General features: G+C 47.0%; 1 protein-coding gene across 1 annotated transcript; it reads left to right on the forward strand.

The window, feature by feature from the left end:
• The first annotated feature begins 16,573 nt into the window (after positions 1-16,573).
• Positions 16,574-18,954, forward strand: LOC136539660 (5-pentadecatrienyl resorcinol O-methyltransferase-like). Its single transcript, XM_066531622.1, has 2 exons — positions 16,574-17,451; positions 18,569-18,954. Exons 1-2 carry the CDS (start codon positions 16,645-16,647, stop codon positions 18,866-18,868), a joined length of 1,107 nt encoding a protein of 368 aa, XP_066387719.1. The 5' UTR covers positions 16,574-16,644; the 3' UTR covers positions 18,869-18,954.
• The last annotated feature ends 446 nt before the right edge of the window (positions 18,955-19,400 follow it).

Consider the following 19,400-nt stretch of genomic DNA (forward strand, 5'->3'; position numbering starts at 1 on the left):
CGGTAAGCCTTAACTTGGTGATTCTATTATGAGAATGGCTACTCACGCACTAGGAGTGGAGAGATGGCGAGAATAGCGTGTACCCACGTGGCAATGGGCTGGATTGGCGGAGTACTGTATTCTCGGGTGGTGTAGACCCATTCTTGTTTTAGGGGACCTGAGGGTAGGTTGGTATATGTAGGTTGAGGACCTGCATATGTCGTGTGGTCTAGAATTCCCAGTTGGGTTTAATCGGTTTGAATCATCGTTGCTCCTCGGTTATAGAGACTCAACTCTCTGTTCATCATCGTAGTTAATAAATAGAACTTGAGCTAGATTTGAGAAAGAGTTGGATATGAAGTTCATGATCTCATTACGGATCATGGTAGATTCATATATGGTTCTTGTGAAGTTTTAAATGTTGAATTAAAGAATTTTGTTAAAGTGCTTTTACGCAAAAGAACTTTGTTTATTGCTAAAGCGATACCTTGAATCCCTAAGCCTGCATTCCTGCGTCTTATCAGTTTTTATTTCGGTTAAGTCTTGTTGAGTACTTTTGTACTCAGGGTTCGTTGACCCTTGTTGCAGGTGAGCCTCATGAGCAGGTCTATTTTGGACCGTGCTGCATGACTGTTGTTCGATCCGATGACGATAAGTGAATATGTGATCCTTGGGCAGGATACTTATATTGTGTGTTTGTATTATGTTACTAATGCCACTCCACTACTACTATGGTTTGTAATAATTATCGAACTTAGTTTGTAAAGTTTGAAACAACTAGTTTGTAAACTAAGTTATTGTAAGACTTCCGCTAATTTACTCTGATGTAGATATTTAAATAAATGTTGTAATATTGCAATGACTCTGTAATGGGATCCTGCTCGGAAATCGTGGATGATTCAGGGTTCCCCGAGGACACCCGATAGTCTTCTTAAGTTACCAAAAACATATGCATAGTCGTCAGAGGTCGTTGGACAGTGATAGATGCATATGGGCCCTATAATTTAGGAGGTTCTGCCACACGTCCGTGGTTTCCACAACTAGAGGGGCTGTGCTAACGACACTTGCCTCGATGGCTCGAGTGTCGCGCTCAGCAAGCTTGCTAACGGACATTTCTGAGTGGAATCCGGGTCCATCGTTCGCTGACGGGGTCAGCATAGCTCTCATGTGGTATTCCACTACTCCTTGACCCGCCTCCTAGTAGATGCTCAAGTCGTTCTAGAGACCGACTCAAGTGGCCCGCTGGCCTCTCCTCGATGGAGATTCTGTGGGCTTGGCTCGAGGTTAGGATCAAATGAGAAGGTCGAGATGTCCCTGTCTGCTTCTGAGCAGGGTCAGGCGAAGGCCGCTTGGTCTCATCTATGTTTTCTCCCCTCACTTTGTTTGACGCGAGGCAGTCTCGAACCCTTCACGGGCCGGCCTTCAAACCTTGGTTGGTCGCCGCTCGTATCGAATGAGACGACTACCGCTTCATGATGTGATGCGAAGTGTTGTGATGCAGCAATTGCATATGCAATGCTTGGATGTATGGATGAATGTATGAATGAATGTATGAAAGCATGCATGAGAATGGATGAATGAATGATCATGCAATGGAAAGTAGAAGCGGGGGTTGGTAAAGTTACCTCGATGGCTCAAGCGATGGGTCTGGGGAGCTCTTACCGGATATGTTCGAGTGAAATCCGGGTCCATCATTCGTGATGGAGTCGGCCTAACCCGCATGGGGCATCCTGCTGCTCCCTACCCATCTCTCGGTAGCGGCCCGAGCCATCTGATCGACTTGAGCGACTTGAGCGGTGAACTTGAATTAAGTGGACAAGCTCTTAAATTTTGTTATGGCCTAATAGATTTTTAGCCCTTCTCCCCTTTTCATATAAAAAGGTTAGTGTGTTTCGGCCCTTTCCGTCATTGAGGCCATAAAGCTCGGGGTGTGGGTGAACAAACTCTAATTATGCTGGTGAGCAAAAACACCATAGCCATCGAGGCATAGGTTTCTTACAGTCTAACTAGTTTTACTCAGCGTTTGTTTCTGCAACCCTAGCTTCTAGGTCTCAGTGTGAGAGAGGGTCGGGCATAGAGAATGTTTGCCAGGTGGATAGACTCTTAAACGCGTATCGACTCTTTACATAGTTAAGGCTAAAAAGCTCGAGGTGCAGAGAAAACTCTAATCACTCTGGTAAGCAAAGGCGCCATAGACGCTGAGGCGTAGGTTTCTCATAGTCCAACCAGTTTTACTCAACGTTTGTTTCTACGACCCTCGCTTCTAGGTCTTAATGTGAGAAAGGGTCAGATGTAGAGACTGTCTACTGGATAGATATGCTCTTATTAGCCCCCGAGTGAGGCCCGACCCCTTTCTGTTGCTGGGGTTGGCTGTCACTAAAGATCAGGGAGTCAATAGCAAAACTAATAAGAGAAAGTGTGCGTATATCAAGGGTAAAAACAATGTAGCTGCTCAATGTTCTAGGCATTAACAAAGACCTCATCGTTGATGGTCTTGAGCTTGTAGGTGCCTAGTCGGAGCACTTCCATGATGACATACAGTCCCTCTCGTAGTGGAGAGAGCTTGTGGCAGTTCTTGTTGCAATGGATGAGGCGAAGCACCAGGTCCCCGATGTTGAAGGTCCAACATCGCACTCGATGGCTATGGTACCGGCAAAACACTAGCTGGTACTTGGCCGAGTGGAGGAGGGCGACGTTGCGTGCTTCATCTAGCTAGTCCATGGCATCCTTGAGGGATGCCTCGGCACCCTGTTCATCATACGCCCTAACCCTCAGTGCTCCACAGTCAAGGTCAGTTGGGAGGATAGCCTCAGAACCATAGACCATGAAGAATGGTGTTTAGCCGGTGGCCCGGCTGGGGGTTGTCCTCAGGCTCCAGAGCACCACGAGAAGTTTTGTGACCCATCGTCCGCCAAACTTGTTCAAGTGGTTGAAGATCCTAGGCTTGAGGCCTTGTAGGACCATGCCATTTGCATGCTCACCCTACCCGTTCATACGGGGGTGTGCCACGACAGCCCAATCGATGTGGCTGTGATATTCATCATAGAATCAGAGGAACTTCTTTCTGGTGAATTGTGTGTCATTGTTCATGATAATGGAGTTCAGGACTCCAAAGCGATGGATGATGTCAAAGAAGAATAGTATGGCTTGCTCGAACTTGATTGTGGAGATTGGTCGAGCCTCTACCCACTTTGTAAACTTGTCTACGGTGACAAGCAAGTGCATATAGCCCTCGAGCACCCTTTTGAGAGGTCCAACTAGGTCAAGCCCTGAGACTATGAATGGCCATGTGATGGGGATCGTCTAGAGTGCTTGGGCCAGTAGGTGGGTCTGCCGAGCGTAGTACTGACACCCTTCGTAGGTGCGCACAATCTGTTCAGCGTCAGCTACTGTGGTCGGCCAGTAGAAGCCTTATCGAAATGCATTTCTGACTAGGGTTCTAGGTGCACCATGGTGACCGCAAATCCCACCGTGGATATCGCTTAGCAACTGCTTCCCTTGCTCGATGGGGATGTAGCACTGTAGGATCCTGGTGTGGCTTCTCTATAGAGCTCGCCATCAATAATGGCAAAGGACTTGGTGCGACATGCGAGCCACTGAGCCTCCATCTTGTCTGTTGGCAGCGCCTCGCGAAGGAGGTAGTCAAGGTAAGGCGTCCTCCAGTCGGCCAGAGGGTTGAGCTCCATCGCTAGATCCTCATCGAGTTCCATGACCTCAGGGTCAGATGGAGTCAATGGCAGGTTAGCCCCTGAGCCTAGGGTAGTCTGCCCATCATCGGCTTGTTCTAGCTCCTCATAGCAGACTGAAGGCTTGTGCTGATCGCTAGTGAAGACACTCGTTGGCACCGGCTCTTGGCCAGATGCCGCTTTTGCCAGTTCATCTGCCGCCTCGTTGAGATGCCTCAGGTTGTGATTGAGCTCGAGACCAATGAACTTGTCCTCTAGCTGGTGGACTTCTTGGCAATACGCAACCATCTTCACGTTGTGGCAGCTTGATTCCTTCTTGACTTGGTTGATGACAAGCTGGGAGTCACCCCAGACATCAAGCCATTGGATACCCAACTCGATGGCGATGCATAGGCTGTTGATGAGTGCCTCATACTTGGCCACATTGTTGGAGGAGGGGAAATGGAGGTGAACCATGTACCTCATGCATACCTCAAGAGGCAAAACGAAGACCAGTCCCACATCGGCGCCTTTATTCATCAATGATCCATCGAAGTACATCGTCTAGTACTCTTGATCGATGATCGCTAGTGGCATTTGGACCTCGGTCCACTCTGCAATGAAATTAGCCAGCACTTGGTACTTGATGGCCGTCTAAGGGCACACAAAATGCCTTGACCCATCAGCTCGAGTGCCTACATCATGATTCTTCCTATGGCATCCTGATTTTGGATGACTTTGCTAAGGGGAAGGACATCACGATTGTCACCGGATGTGACTTGAAGTAGTGGCGTAGCTTCCTCTTGGTGATAAGGATGGCGTATAGGAGCTTATGGATTTGGGGTAGCAGGTCTTGGAATCGGATAGGACCTCACTGATGAAGTACATGGGACGCTGCACTTTGAGGGTGTGTCCCTCTTCTTCTCGCTCTACCACTAGGACGGTGCTGACCACTTGTGTGGTGGCCACGATGTAGAGCAGAAGTTGTTCCCCATTGGTCGGAGGGTCTAGGATTGGGGCCTTCGTTAGAAGCCACTTGACCATGTCAAGTGCCTCCTAAGCCTCAGACATCCATTCGAAGAGGTTGGCCTTCTTTAGGAGCCGATAGAGGGGGAGACCTCATTCACTAAGGTGTGAGATAAAGTGGCTGAGCATGGCGAGGCACCCTATAACTCACTATACCCCCTTTATGTTCTAAATCGAGCCCATCCTTGTGATGGCTGAGATCTTCTCTGGGTTGGCTTTGATGCCATGCTCAGAGACGATGAAACCCAGTAGCATACCCCTCGGGACCCCAAAAACACACTTCTTGGGGTTGAGCTTAATGCCGTTTGCTTGGAATTTTGTGAAGGTCTGCTCTAAGTTGGTTATGACCTGGTCAACCCATTTGGACTTGACCATGATGTCGTCCATGTAGGCCTCAATGGTTCACCCGATGAGGTCCTCAAAACATTTGATTATACAACGCTGGTATGTAGCCCCAGCGTTCTTTAGACCGACCAACATTGTGACATAACAGAACGATCCAAATGGGGTGATAAAAGATGTCACGAGCTGGTCGGACTCTTTCATCGTGATTTGATGGTACCCAGAGTATGCATCAAGGAAGCAAAGGGTTTCACACCCTGATGTTGAGTCGACTACTTGGTCTATGCGTGGCAAAGAAAATAGATCCTTTGGACACGCTTTGTTGAGACCCATGTAGTCAACACACATTCTCCATTTCCCACTCTTTTTCCATACAAGAATAGGATTGGCTAACCACTCAGGGTGGTATACTTCCTTGATGAACCCGGTTGCCAAAAGCTTCATAATCTCCTCACCGATGGCTCTACGTTTCCCCTTGTCGAAGTGACATAGGCGCTGCTTCACTGGCTTGAAGCCTGGCCTGATCTTTAAGGCATGCTCGGTGACTTCTCTTGGAATGCCTGGCATGTCCAAGGGTTTCCACGCAAAGATGTCTCTGTTGGCGCGGAGGAAGTCGACGAGCACACTTTCCTATTCAGAGGAAAGCATGGTGCCAATGCACACCACTTTGCCCATGGAGCCACTAGGGTCTATGAGGACCTCCATGGCACCCTTTATAGGCTCAAAAGACTTGGCTGATCACTTGGGGTTGGGTGCTTCTTTGGCATCCTCCTTCCTGATGGCCGCAAGCTCCTTAGAGGCGACGATTGCAACGACATGTTTGCAGCACTCGACCTCACACTCATAGGCACACTGGAAGGAGCTACCGATGGTGATGACCCCACATGGTCCTAGCATCTTTAGCTTTAGATAGGTGTAGTTGGGGACAGCCATGAACTTTGCATAGCATGGTCATCCCAAGATGGCATGGTAGGTTCCGTGGAACCCGACCACCTCGAAGGTAAGGGTCTCCATCCTATAATTGGGTGGATCCCTAAAGGTGATGCACAGATTGATCTGCCCAAGTGGCATGGCCGTAGAAAGGCACTCCGATCGGTCGGACACGAGCTCGGTCGATGCCCATGGCGTCGAGGGTTTCGACATACATGATGTTGAGGCCACTGCCTCCATCCATCAGTACCTTGGTGAGCCACTTCGTGCCAATGATTAGGTTGACCATGAGCGGATATCTCATTGGTTGTGGGACGCTCTTCGGGTGGTCAGTCTGATAAAAGGTTATAGCGGACTCCAACCATTGGAGAAAGGTAGGCGTGACCAGCTTGGCCGTATAGACCTCGCGACGCATGCGCTTCTGGTGGCGCTTGGAGTCATAGGCTGCCGACCCTCCAAAGATCATGAGGCTACCATCTAGCATCGGAAATGCCACCATCCTTCCTCTCAGCGTTGTCCGTGGTTGGCTTGGGGTCCTTCCCATGCTCCCCCTGTTAATGCCTCTAGACAAGAATCACTTCACGAGGCCGTAGTCATTGTATAGATGCTTGATGGGGAAAGCATGGTTTTGGTCATGGCCCTTCGAGCAGCTTCTCAAAGTGGTCCGGAGTACCCTCGGTGGGCTTTTGACCCCCTTTGCGATCGATGGCGGCCACGAGCGAGCCCTCACACCACTGCTTGTTCTTCTTCTTGCTAGGATAGTTGGAGGCACCTTCGCCAGTGTCCTTGTTCGGCTTCACCTAGCCCTTGAGACCATCGAAGATCGCTTCGACCGCCTCCTCGCCTGAGGCATGGCTGGTGGCGATGTCGAGGAGCTCCTTGGTGGTTCGTAGTCCCATATGTCCCATCTTGTGAATTAGGTACTCATAGGTGGTCCTAGATAGGAAGGCTCCTATGACGTCAGCATCGGCGACGTTGGGCAGCTCGTTGGACTGTTAGGAGAAGCGCTGGATGTACCCATGAAGGGTTTCTCTGGCCTTTTGTCAGTATGTTTTGAGATCCCTTGGGTTCCCAGGATGCTTGTACATTCCCTAGAAATTTCCCATGAAGATCTCTTTCAGGTCCATCCAACTTTGGATTCTGTTGGGCGGAAGGTGCTCCAACCATGTTCGCGCCGAATCAGCCAAGAACAATGGAAAGGGTGTTGATAATTAAATCGTCATTATCTGCTCTACTGGCTTGCCAAGAAAGCCAATAATCCTTGAGCCACAGTCTGGGGTTTGTTTCCATAGAGTACTTCAGGATGTTGGTCGATGGTCCCTACCATGGTGGAAAGGCGGCGTTGAGGATGTGTTGGCCAAAGGCTTGAGGTCCCGATAGGTCAGGGCTTGGGCTTTGGTCCTCACCTATGTCATAGCATCCACCACAACAAGGGTGGTAGCTATGGCTAACCCCCTCCCTCGTATCATTGCAGACATGCCTATGGGCATCAAGGGTGTCGCGCGCGTCATGATGCCGGCCGAGGCGCTCATGCACTAGGACCGCCTGGTGGACTGACGCATCCTTGTTGAGTCGCTCCAAGGGCGTGCGCCTGGTGGACGGATGCGTCCTGGTTAGGTCACTCCGAGGGCGTGCGCTGGCTGGCGTCGAGCTTGTGTCATCGAGACAATGAGCTCTCAGCCTGCTGTACCGCCACACGCTCGAGTAGCTTGTGAATCTCACAATGGGCCCAACAATCCTCGAGCGTCGTGGGCCCCAGAAGCCCTCGGAGCAAGGCCACCACAACAGCGATGTTCTAGCTTGCCCGGGTGAAGTGTGGGAGTGCTTCATCATCCTCGATGATCCTCCAGTTCACATCATGGGCCATGGCGCATTCACGCCCACTGTCTCTATGGCGCATGATCTCTCGATCAAGCTCCGTGAGTTCCTGCTTGAGCTAGAGTCATGCTTCCTCGAGCTCTTAGTGTCGGGCCTTCAGCTGCTCCACCCATAGGCAAGGTGGGGCCCCTTCATCCCCCTTGACCTTGTCATCTAGGTTGTTCATTGGGGTAGCTTCTTCCTCATGGATGCTTTTGACGTGCCCCTTGGGGGTACCTGCCATGAAGCATTCATGAGAGGGGTGATGGCTCCCCCTACTAGACTCAGAGTTAGAGGGCGACCCTGATTCTCTAGCGAGGAGGTTGCAGAAAGACTCCAAGACTTATTCGATCATCGTCACAAACTCATTGTTCATGGGGGATGGAGGCGTGCGTTGTGCCACAAGGTGGCCAACGGTGTTTGAGGCATTGCGGAGACCAGACAGGAGCGCTGTTGGGGCACTCTAGATGAGGTATTCCATGGAGAGCAGCTCTCCTCTAGCAAGCTATGCGATGATGTTGGCAAATGAGAAGGTGAGGTGGCGTAGGTCGTCCTAGGATGGTCGGGGTCCTAGGAAGGTGCCGAGCTAGCGCTCTAACCTCTGGTAGTCAAAGCCAAGGAGCTGGTCGCCCCCAGGGGCGGGGGCCTCTGGTGCATGTAGTTGCAGCTCCTCAAGCGCCCTGGTGATCATGTCAAGGCCGACGAAGTGGAGAGGTTGGGCAGCGATGGGATCCTACGCCAACTCTTCCTCCATCGTGTCGATGAAGTATAGGTCCCCAAAGCATACATGTGTGCTCGGAACCTAGCTAACATTGTGACTAGCCATCCATGGCCTGGGGTAGATGTCGAGTCACGCAAAAAGGCCCCTACCTATCATGCCAACTATCGGTGTTTCGAGTTACCACCAACGAGTAAATTTCTAATATTGCACGTCTGGCTTGGATATTGTGCTTAGAGGACATGAGGTTTATAATGGTTCAGGTAGAAAGTCTCTACATCCAATTCATTGCTGCTCGTGTTACTAGCACCAAAAGTTTGTAGTAGGGGTTACAAACGGGTGAGAGAGGGATAGGTCCTATGTCTCTGGTGGAAAGAATGAATGGGTGCCAAGAGCTTGGATGTTGCTCAGCCGTGTGCTCATGTGTTTGTTATCTCAAGGTTTAGGGTTTGATGGGTTCATCGGTCAGCTCGGGTCTAGCCTAAATCAATCGGTTGGGATAGGTCAGATGCCCTCATGGGACTCCCTACTTTCCCTTTTATAGGCCAAGGGAAAGCACGGGTTACAGCGGAGGAAAAGAGAAGAACAAGAGAGAGAAGGAGTTCTTCTAGGATCGCTGGGTCCTTCTCCTTCATGTGGGTCCGCTGACCCTATAGATGTCAACAGGGATAGCTCCACGTTGTGGCCCTATCCATCACTAGTGTCATGTGCAAGCATCGTCTGCTAGTCTTGGCATTCCATTCCATCGCAGCGGGCGTCATGGTGAGCTAACACTCATGTCAGCGCTCGTACGGGGGTTAGGTAGAACAACATCGGTACGCCCGATGTTGTTCCTAATGTGAATCCTTAGGTATGGCTCATCATGGCCATGGGTTACATTAGGGTGTGCTGTTCTCTTCCTTGGTGTCAGAGCTTTGACCCATACCCATATGCTTGGACCTAGAGTGCTTGGCGGTAGTATGGGTCTCCGTCGGGCCAGGTAGAGCCTGCTGCCTCAGGGTCAGGCGAGGTGAATGCCTACCCTAGAGGCCGGGTGAGGCGGAGCCCATGGCTTTGGGGTCAGGCGAGACAGAGCGCAAACCCAAGGGTCGAGTGAGATGGAGCCCATGACCTTGGGGTCGAGCGCAGAAGAGCGTAAACTCAAGGGTCAGGCGAGGCAGAGCCTGTAGCCTTAGTGTTGGGCGAGGCAGAGCGCAACCCCAAGGGTTGGACGAGGCAGAGCCCATGGCCTCGGGGTAGGGCACGCGGAGCTCTCCACTAGAGGTCAGGCAAGGCAGAGCGCAAACCTAGGGGTTGGGCGAGGCAGAGCACAAACCTAGGGGTTAGGTGAGGCAGAGCACGTGGCCTTGGGGTTGGGCGAGGTGGAGCCCTCCCCCAGAGTTCAGGCAAGGCAGAGCACAAACCCAAGGGTCGAGCAAGGCAGAGCCCATGGCATTGGGGTCGGGTGAGGCAGAGCCCACGGCCTTGGGGTCGAGTGAGGTGGAGCGCAAACCCAAGGGTCGAGCGAGGCGGAGCCCGTGGCCTTGGGGTCAGGCGAGGCAGAGCACAAACCCAAGGGTTGAACATGGTGGAGCCCGCGACCTCGAGGTCGGTCGAGGCGTTGCCCTCCCCCAGAGGTCGGGCGAGGCGGAGCTTGCGCGCCTAGGGTCGGTTGGAGCCGTAGTCGCTCTCTTGACTACTCGCATGACTCAATGTTGATGGTCGTTAGCTCCTCCCCTTTGGGTACCCTAGTATTGGTCCCTGACACTTTGCCTATTTGTTGTCTACCAAATAGAACTTGTCTGCTGCATCAATCAACATCTGATCAGAATACCCACTTGTGAATTATCTACGACCTTTCAGATATGCACATTCATAGAGATCCGTCCAACAATTAATCTTGTGCCATTGATCCTTGGCAACATAGTATACATGTAACTAAAATAGAATTGCAGAACATAGCAGGATAGATTTCCCTAGACGAGCAGAAATGCAGAATACAAATTCAATCAAATCAAGGCTATAGCCTACAGCTAAACGCAAGAATTGAAGCAAATCAAGCAATACCATGTTGGATCCCAACTTGATTGATGCCCAATCGCAGGAGAACTTGGACTGGTGGAGGCACATCTGCCATGTGAAGAGGCAACTACGTCAAATCTAACTGGGTGGCTTCATCTGTCATGGATTGGTGAAGAATCGAAACCTTATGCTAGGGATTGAGGATGAATCGTACCAACAGAGGGGTTGGGTGTTGGGGACGAGCTGTGATGTAGACAAGGCCCGATCTTCCGATAGGTACGATAGTGTCGATTGCTGGAGACTTGACGTTCACGATCTAGGCTTCGAACCGAGACTGATTCGGACCCTCGCAACCAATACACCACTGCTCCGTTGGTTATCAACCACGTGAACGTGATTGATCTCACCGAGAAGGCTTTCCTGCAAGCGAATCAAGAACACAAGCAAGAACAGGATGAACGCAATCTAAAATTGCAAATAAATATGAGGCTTATGATAATATGAAGGAGTTCAAGTCTTTATTCGAAAGGACTAATCGCCACAGGCAAACAAGATCAAGAACTAGGGCCCTGGTTCACAGCAAGCGGCCTTGGCGGCGCAGTTGTAGCAAAACAATGTTTGTTTCACAAGGAAATCAAGAACTAAACAAAACCCAAGCCCTAAGGAGAGCGACGGCTGCTAATTATAGAGCCCTAGACATCACCCCCCTGAATGCACCCCCTAATGGGCTCTAAGACGATACACGGTCCAATGGACCAAAAAGACGGTGTCGCAGCACCTTGGTAGATTCTGGACACTGATTTGTTTCGACGATTCCTATTGATTTCGAAGGGATTTTTCCATGAGACCACTTGCATTAGTTTCTTTATCTAATTAGCTTTCCATCCATATATTGATTGTCAAAAACGGAGCCCGAACGCGCCCGTGTGACTAGTTTTATGACAGACTGGTCCTGGAACCTGAGATGGGCTCTAACTTCAGTTGGACTAGGCCTCCACCATGAGAAAGATGAATTGGATGCCCATGCTAAGCCTCCTTCTCTCCCTGGCTTGTATGTGATGAATTAGTGATGTCTTCATCATCCTTCCTTTCTTGAATTGAGGTCGTCCTCGACTGAAGTAGATCGTCTCCTCCATTGGATGACAGCAACGATGGCTCCGAAAGAAGACATTCATCTTGGCGCCCAATCCTTCGCAAAGGCGGCTGCCATGGTGGCCTCCCTGCTGGGAATTCATCCCCCTTCTCTTGCAAAAGTTTAGTACCAACAAGAGGCATAACACTAGAAGCAAGACCAAGTGGACATATAGGCGATGTACAAGTTAAAGTATAACATAGTTCTTCATGATCAGCAAGAGCAGATTTAAGAGCAAATAAAACTTCTTTCATGTTACTTGATAGTTCATTTGCTGGTTTGCTAGAGTCTTTATCGTGGCCTTTCTTATTCTTTTTAGCAAGTTCCTTTTCATATTGCATAATTTCAGCATGAGTTAAAGGAAGCAAAGCAATGGTCTTTCCTTTAAACATAAAAGCATATCTATTTTGCCTACTATGATGTACAACATTATTATCATATTGCCAAGGGCGGCCTAACAAGAGTGAACAAGCTTGCATAGACACGACATCAAAATCAACATAATCATGGTTTGATCCGATAGAAAAATGCACATGAGCAGATTGTGTTGCCTTTGCCTTACCACTATTGTTGAACCACTAAACATGGTATGAATGTGGAAGAGCGTATGTAGATAAACCAAGGGTCTTGACAAGCTCGGAACTTACCAAGTTATTGCTACTCCCTCCATCAATTATAGCACGAACTTGGAAATTATAAACAATGGGGAACATTTGAAACAAATTATGACGTTGTAGCTTGTCTACTGGCTCAACTTATGTACTCAAAACACCCTGAACAAGGATTGATTTGTAGTTTGCAGTGCATGCCACACTATCAATTACCTCATCAGGATCTTCAGCACTATCCGCAAATTTATCTGCATAAAGATCAGTTGCAAGTGCAAATTCGTTCTCTTCATCACTAGCACTAGCATACCCACCATCATCAGTAGCAATATATGCGCGTTTGCTAGGGCATTCTTTAGCAATATGTCCCATGCCCTTGCAGTGGTGGCAGACAACTTTAGAAGAGCTGCTAGAGGAAGGTGTAGCAGATCCACTGGAAGAAGATGTGATAGGAGAACTCTTCTTTACCGGCGCTGGTGGTGTATGTACATTAGAAAATTTACTCACCTCGGTTGGACGTGAAGGAGTGGACGGAGTCGTGGAACGCATATGTTGTCGTCCCCGTACTTCCCTTTCAGCTTTCAGAGCATAATGATATAATTGGGGAAATCTAGTCCATTCTTTATAGTCAAGAACATCATGTATTTCACGACGCCAAACCTCCAAAAAATCTAGAACACTTATCAATTTCATACTCTTATATGTTACTACATGCTAGACCAATTAGAAGCTCCTGATAATATTCCTCAACACTCTTACTACCTTGATTTAAACGTTGCAGTTTTAATCGTAGATCACGCTGATAGTATGGAGGAAAAATCTCGATTTCATTCGTCGTTTAAGTACAGTCCAAGTTTGAGGTATTTGAGCATTAGCATTAGCATTGACATTATTGCAAATATGATTCCACCAGAAAAGAGCAAAACTAGTAAACTCACTAGTAGCAAGTCTAACTCTGTATTCTTCAGGTACTTGATGGGAGCTAAATTTTTTATCTACAACCATCTCCTAATCTAAATATACTTCAGGATTAGCTGAATTAGAAAAAATAGGTATCTTAAATTTGGTTTTAGAGAAAGGATCATTATTACCTTACCTCCCATACCGCATCGGTTAAAGTTCAACCGATTACGGTTACGTGCATCCTCAGCACGTCGTTGAGCTTCAGCTTCAGCTTTAGACATATATGTGCGGATTTTTTGCGTGAATATTTCAACTCGCGCACGCAGTTGTATCCACGCGGCGTCGGCTCGAGACGACGGCTCTATACAACGTGAAACCAGCCATCGACTTCTGCCGTGTTTGTTTCCTCAGGCAAAAGTTTAGCCCTGCCACATCGAATGTTTAATACAAATTAGGAGTATTAAATATAGGCTAATACAAAACTAATTATACAGATTAAGGCTAATTTGCGAGACAAATCTATTAAGTCTAATTAGTCCATGATTTGACAATGTGGTGCTACAATAAACGTTTGCTCATTATCGATTAATTAAGGCTTAATAGATTCATCTCACTAATTAGTCTACTGAACGTGTTGTCTCAAGAATTTTTTATTTAATAAAAAGCCTCATCCTAGCTAGTTATAACTTCATCTGCTATGACAATAATATTGTGTATACTCTATTGCACATTTTCTAAAATAGTATCTATAATATCATTTGAAATTAGAAGAAAGCCTAGAACTATTATAGAAATTGCTATATCTGCCAATAGATTTAGATGGCCTGTATCTGTTAGATTTTTTAGTCATTAAATGGAAAACCAAAGGTGTGGATCTCTTTATCTCTTGCAGCCATACACCTGCCCCTCCTCCTCATCCACCTCCTCCTTTCTCCCTCTTGCCGTCCTGCCCTTGAAGATACCGACGTCCACCACAGCGAGTTCATTGGAGCCGCTCCTTCCAACACTGCAAGCTTGTTAGAGCCGCTCCCTCCATCGCTCTCTGGAACTCCACCGCTACGAGTTAGTCAGAGCTGCCTCCCTTCGTCACCCTATGGAGAACTCTACCTCCCCTGAAGCCGCTGCCCACCACCGCACCTGATCGAAGCCGTTGCCTTCCACCAACGCGAGTTACCACCATCCTATAGCATTTTCTTCTCTAATGCAGCGAGTTCGTCGAAACCGAGCAGGCCAACCCTTATTCTTGCCATCGTTGGTGACAGCAAGACACCTAGCAGCTGAGGGCCGCCACCACCCGGTCTCGATATGTGGGAAGACAGAGGAGTCCGGTGGACACGCGTGCTTTGCCAAGGGATAAACAAGAACGAGAAGGGTTAATGACAGATATATGTTAGCTAAAGGCATATTTGAATCCATTAATACTAAAAATTTACTCGCTAATAGCTAATACTATTATTTTTAGCTAGCTAATAATTTTTAGTAGGAGGTCTTGTGGATTCGCATGCTAATAGGTGGTTGGATAGTGAGTTAAGGATGTATATGAAGTATTAGCATCTATTAACAACCAAATAAGCTAATAGAACTAATAATTAGTTAGGAGCCCCTAGCTAATAATTAGCAGGATTATTAGTAGGTCTGCTTAGATTCACTAGTATTAATTTTAGCTACTAACTTTAATGCTAATGGATCTAAACAGGCCCTAAATTTGTTGCCTATATATATCAATTTCATATTAAGATACTTCCACAGCGAGGAATAAAATGGAGGCCAACGAGGGTCCCAGGCACTATGCATGGTCACAGTTGATTTTTGGTACTTTGGTTATTTGCTAGATACTGTTCATTTCCACTATTTAATATTGTTCCCGAAAATTATTTTCTAGCATTGCTGTGTTCTTGATATGGTGCCAGTTAATATTTCTCAATCAATGATCTTGGTTCTGGCTAATACTTTTGGTTGTGCCAAATGCTCTTTACCTCTTACTTATTTGGGTCTGCCACTTAGTCTCACTCAGCTTTTTACTCAAGATGCGAGAGAAGGCTGGTTTGCACCTCTTTGTTCCTTAATCAGGTTGGGTGTATGGAGTTAATCAATTCTGTTTTTAGTGGTCTCCCTACTTTCAACATGTGTACTTTTTGGCTCCCAAAAATAATGATTAAGCAAATTAATAAGTTCAGGAGACATTGTTTTTGGTGAGGAACTGATATTAATGCTAAAAGCCCACCAAAGACAGCTTGGGAGATGGTGTGTCAAATAAATTCATATGGTGGTCTTGGAGTCTTAAATCTTCGGACTCACAATGAGGCTCTTCTTCTCAAGCACTTGCACAAATTCTTCAATCAGTTGGATCTTTCATGGGTGCTGTCATGACGCGATCATGACATGTTGCTTATACTGCTCATCATATACATCTTAATCTCAAACTAAATTTCAACTTGTCCAAGAAATTGAACCAAAACTGCTCATTGTTGGTTTGGCAGAGAGTCCGTCGCTAGTGACGGAGGGTCCGTCATGCCATCTGCATGTGTCAATGTAAACTCGACCACGGCGGAGAGTCCGCCAGTCCATCCCATGCAACAACCCTGAGGTGTCACTTTGTTAGTCTTTTAATGAGCAGGTCATCGATTCCAAGGGCGAGTTCTACTTCGACCCAACACTGCCATTGAAGCCAAGCTAGAGGATAAGAGGAAACTTGTTATGTCACAACAACTGTAATGCAATCTTTTGTAATATATGCACATGAAATAATATAATGTAAAATACACATATGCATGCATGCATGTAAATATATATATGATGCATGCATGCATATATATATATATATATATATATATATATATATATATTTCTATGCTTGAATTGTGTGATTTAATACGTTTATTGTGCTTGAACCGAAACATACTATACGCGCGTATAAATGTATAATTAGCAGCGTACAATACGACTTCGAAAACCTATTTTGAAAAGAAAACAAAAAATGAAAAGAAAAGAAAAAAAACCTTTAGTCCCGGTTCGTATTACCAACCGGGACTAAAGGTGCCGGCCATCGTGGCATGTCAGGAGGCACCTTTAGTCCCGGTTGGTGTTACCCACCGGGACTAAAGGTCCTCCTTTAGTCCCGGTTTCTGACCCGGGACTAAAGGACCCCCCTTTAGTCCCGGATGCTTGCTCCCGGGTGGGGAAGCGGGACTAGAGGAGGTTCCCCACCGGAAGTAAAGCTCGGTTCTCTACCAGTGCCAGTACCAGCTGTGCATTTCGTGAGAACCCAAACTAGAGGCCACAGCCAGCTCAGCTCACTCTCTCGTTCTCACACTCCCTCTCTCACTCTAGTTATTATTTATATATGAGAGAATCAACACATGTTTAGACTTTTAGAGCACCTCATCAAGCAGAACACTATATAAACTGCCTAGCGCTAGCAATCGAGAACCAGAATTAGCCAGCCATCAGCGTATAGATACGTGACATAGATACGTGGACGCGATGGCACTCGTGGAGGAGAGCAGCCAGGACTTGCTCCAAGCTTACGTCGAGCTCTGGCACCAGTCCCTGTGCTTCGCCAAATCGATGGCTCTCGCCGTGGCGCTGGACCTCCGCATCCCCGACGCGATCCACCACCACGGCGGCGGCGCCACCCTCCCCCAGATCCTCACTGAGACTGCGCTCCACCCAAATAAGCTTCGCGCCCTACGCAGCCTCATGCGCGCGCTCACCGTCTTCGGCACCTTCAGCGTCCAGCCACCACCAACCAGCGGTGACGATTCAAACGTCGATGCGTCGGGCGAAGCTGTCTACAGGCTGACGGCAGCCTCCCGCTTCCTCGTCAGCGACGAGGTGAGCTCGGCGACCTTGGCTTCCTTCGTGAGCCTGGCGCTCCACCCTATCGCTGTCGCCCCGCACACCCTGGGCATGTGCGCGTGGTTCCGGCAGGAGCAGAACGAGCCGTCCCTTTATGCCCTGGCGTTCCGCCAGACAACCACGACGATCTGGCAACACGCTGACGATGTAAACGCCTTACTGCACAAAGGCATGGTCCAGGACAGCCGCTTCCTGATGCCAATCGTGCTCAGGGAGTGCGGCGAGGTGTTTCGTGGGATCGACTCGTTGGTCGACGTCGCCGGTGGGCATGGTGGTGCCACCACCATCATTGCCGCTGCCTTCCCGCACCTCAAGTGCAGCGTGCTTGACCTCCCGCACGTTGTCGCTGGTGCTCCATCTGATGGCAACGTGCAGTTTGTCGCAGGCAATATGTTTGAGAGTATTCCACCTGCAACCGCTGTTTTCCTCAAGGTACATCCGTCACTGCTGACTGCTCCCTCCATTTTTCGTTGTATTTGCATTTTGAGATCCATGTCAAACTTCAAAATTTTGACTATCCTTTTTCTTATCTTGGATGAGATGCTTCCTAATACCCAAAATAACTTGATTCCTAAAATCACCTTTAAGTCAAACTATCTTAAATTTGATTAACTTTATAGCAAAGAATAATAACATATATGATACCAAACATATATGTTATTATGAAAATATATTTCATGATGTATTAGTAATAATACTAATTTGGTATCATAAATACTAATGCTAGTTTTTAATAAAATTTAATTAAGATTAAAATAGTTTGACTTAGGACAACTCTATAAGTTAATTCAGGTTGTGTTTTGTTGGGCTCTAGATTTTTCTAGAAACGTTTCGGATGTGGATTATCTCATAAAATGTTTTGTGTGATGAATCGAAATCACTTTACAAAACCGTTTGATTATGAGCCTGGATTCTGATTCCCACAAAGTTCTTTTTACATAAAAAACATATAAATGAAAATAAGCTTCAGAAAAATTCCAAAATTTGTGTGGACGAAGAACAAACTTAAATACAATCTGTTATTATTTGTTACACTTAAAAATAATAATTTGAGAAAAATATGGTCGCTAGTGTATAGCTAGGGGCGGAGCTAGAGGAAATTTGAGGAAGTGCGCTTACCTTGTAAGTGCATACATTTTTATAGGTGTGTGTATATGGTGAAAATTTAATCATACTGCTTTTTTGTTTTTCGGTGGGTGCGTCCACACCCCTTACATACTGCATAGATCCACCTCCGAGTGTAGCAAGCACCAAAACGGAATCCTCCAAAACTAGTGTTTAGGACCGTTTCACATGTGTAGTGCAAAATAGAAGAATAGTTTCAACTGTTTCTGAGACGAAAGGCAATGTAATAACTGTGTTTAGCAGTGATTCTATCTTTTTAGCATAAAATCGGAATCGTTCTAGCATTGCCAAACGAACTCTAGTAGAAGTAAAGGGCTTTGACATTATAAGGCCCTATTTGGATCATAAGAACTATCTTTGAACCCAAACACCAAGTCCCTTTTCTTCATTACCTATCGATTAATTTGATGATTACCTATGCCAGACAACTTTACATGACTGGAGTGACGACGAGTGCGTCAAGATATTGAAGAAATGCAGGCAAGCGATATCTCCACGGGATGCAGGAGGGAAGATAATAATCCTGGACATGGTAGTTGGATATGGGGAGCCAAACATAAAGCATCTAGAGACACAGGTTATGTTTGATTTGTATATTATGTCGGTCAATGGAGCTGAGCGCGACGAACAAGAGTGGAAGAAGATTTTCATTGAAGCTGGGTTCAAAGACTACAAAATTCTCCCTGTTGTTGGCGCTCTATCGGTCATCGAGGTCTATCCATGAATGCTTGGTGAACAAAGGCCTCCATAATAATAAACTGAAGACGCACCGTGAAGGTGCTGCAGTTTTATGAACTGTTCTTTTTACTATACACTTGAGCCTTTGAGAATTTGCAATTTGTAATAATAAAGCTGAGCAACTATGTTCTGTTAATGTGATCTTGTGGTGCGCATTCCACATAATACGATATGTAAAAGATGTGCTATATATATAAATATATAAATAATTTTGTAGTCTTTGAATCCAACTTCAATGAAAATCTTCTTCTACACTTGCTCGTCACGCTCAACCATGTATTCGTATGATCATCAGCTAATCTTAGCATAGCAACTTTAGGATATGCCTGCTCCTGTTTATGATATTCGTTTATTCTTTATTCTTTTTTTTCTTTTATTCTTGAGATTGGCTTGTGTGTGTCACACTATCCCAATCTTTATCCTGGCTCACCCTGCTATGAACTTTGGTCTATTATACAGTCTTGTTATCTTGTCCATGTCTCTACTAGATACTTTTACACCATGTCTTCCTTTGGGAA

This window comes from Miscanthus floridulus, chromosome 2 (assembly GCF_019320115.1).
Source record: "Miscanthus floridulus cultivar M001 chromosome 2, ASM1932011v1, whole genome shotgun sequence".
NCBI classification, from domain to species: Eukaryota; Viridiplantae; Streptophyta; class Magnoliopsida; order Poales; family Poaceae; genus Miscanthus; species Miscanthus floridulus.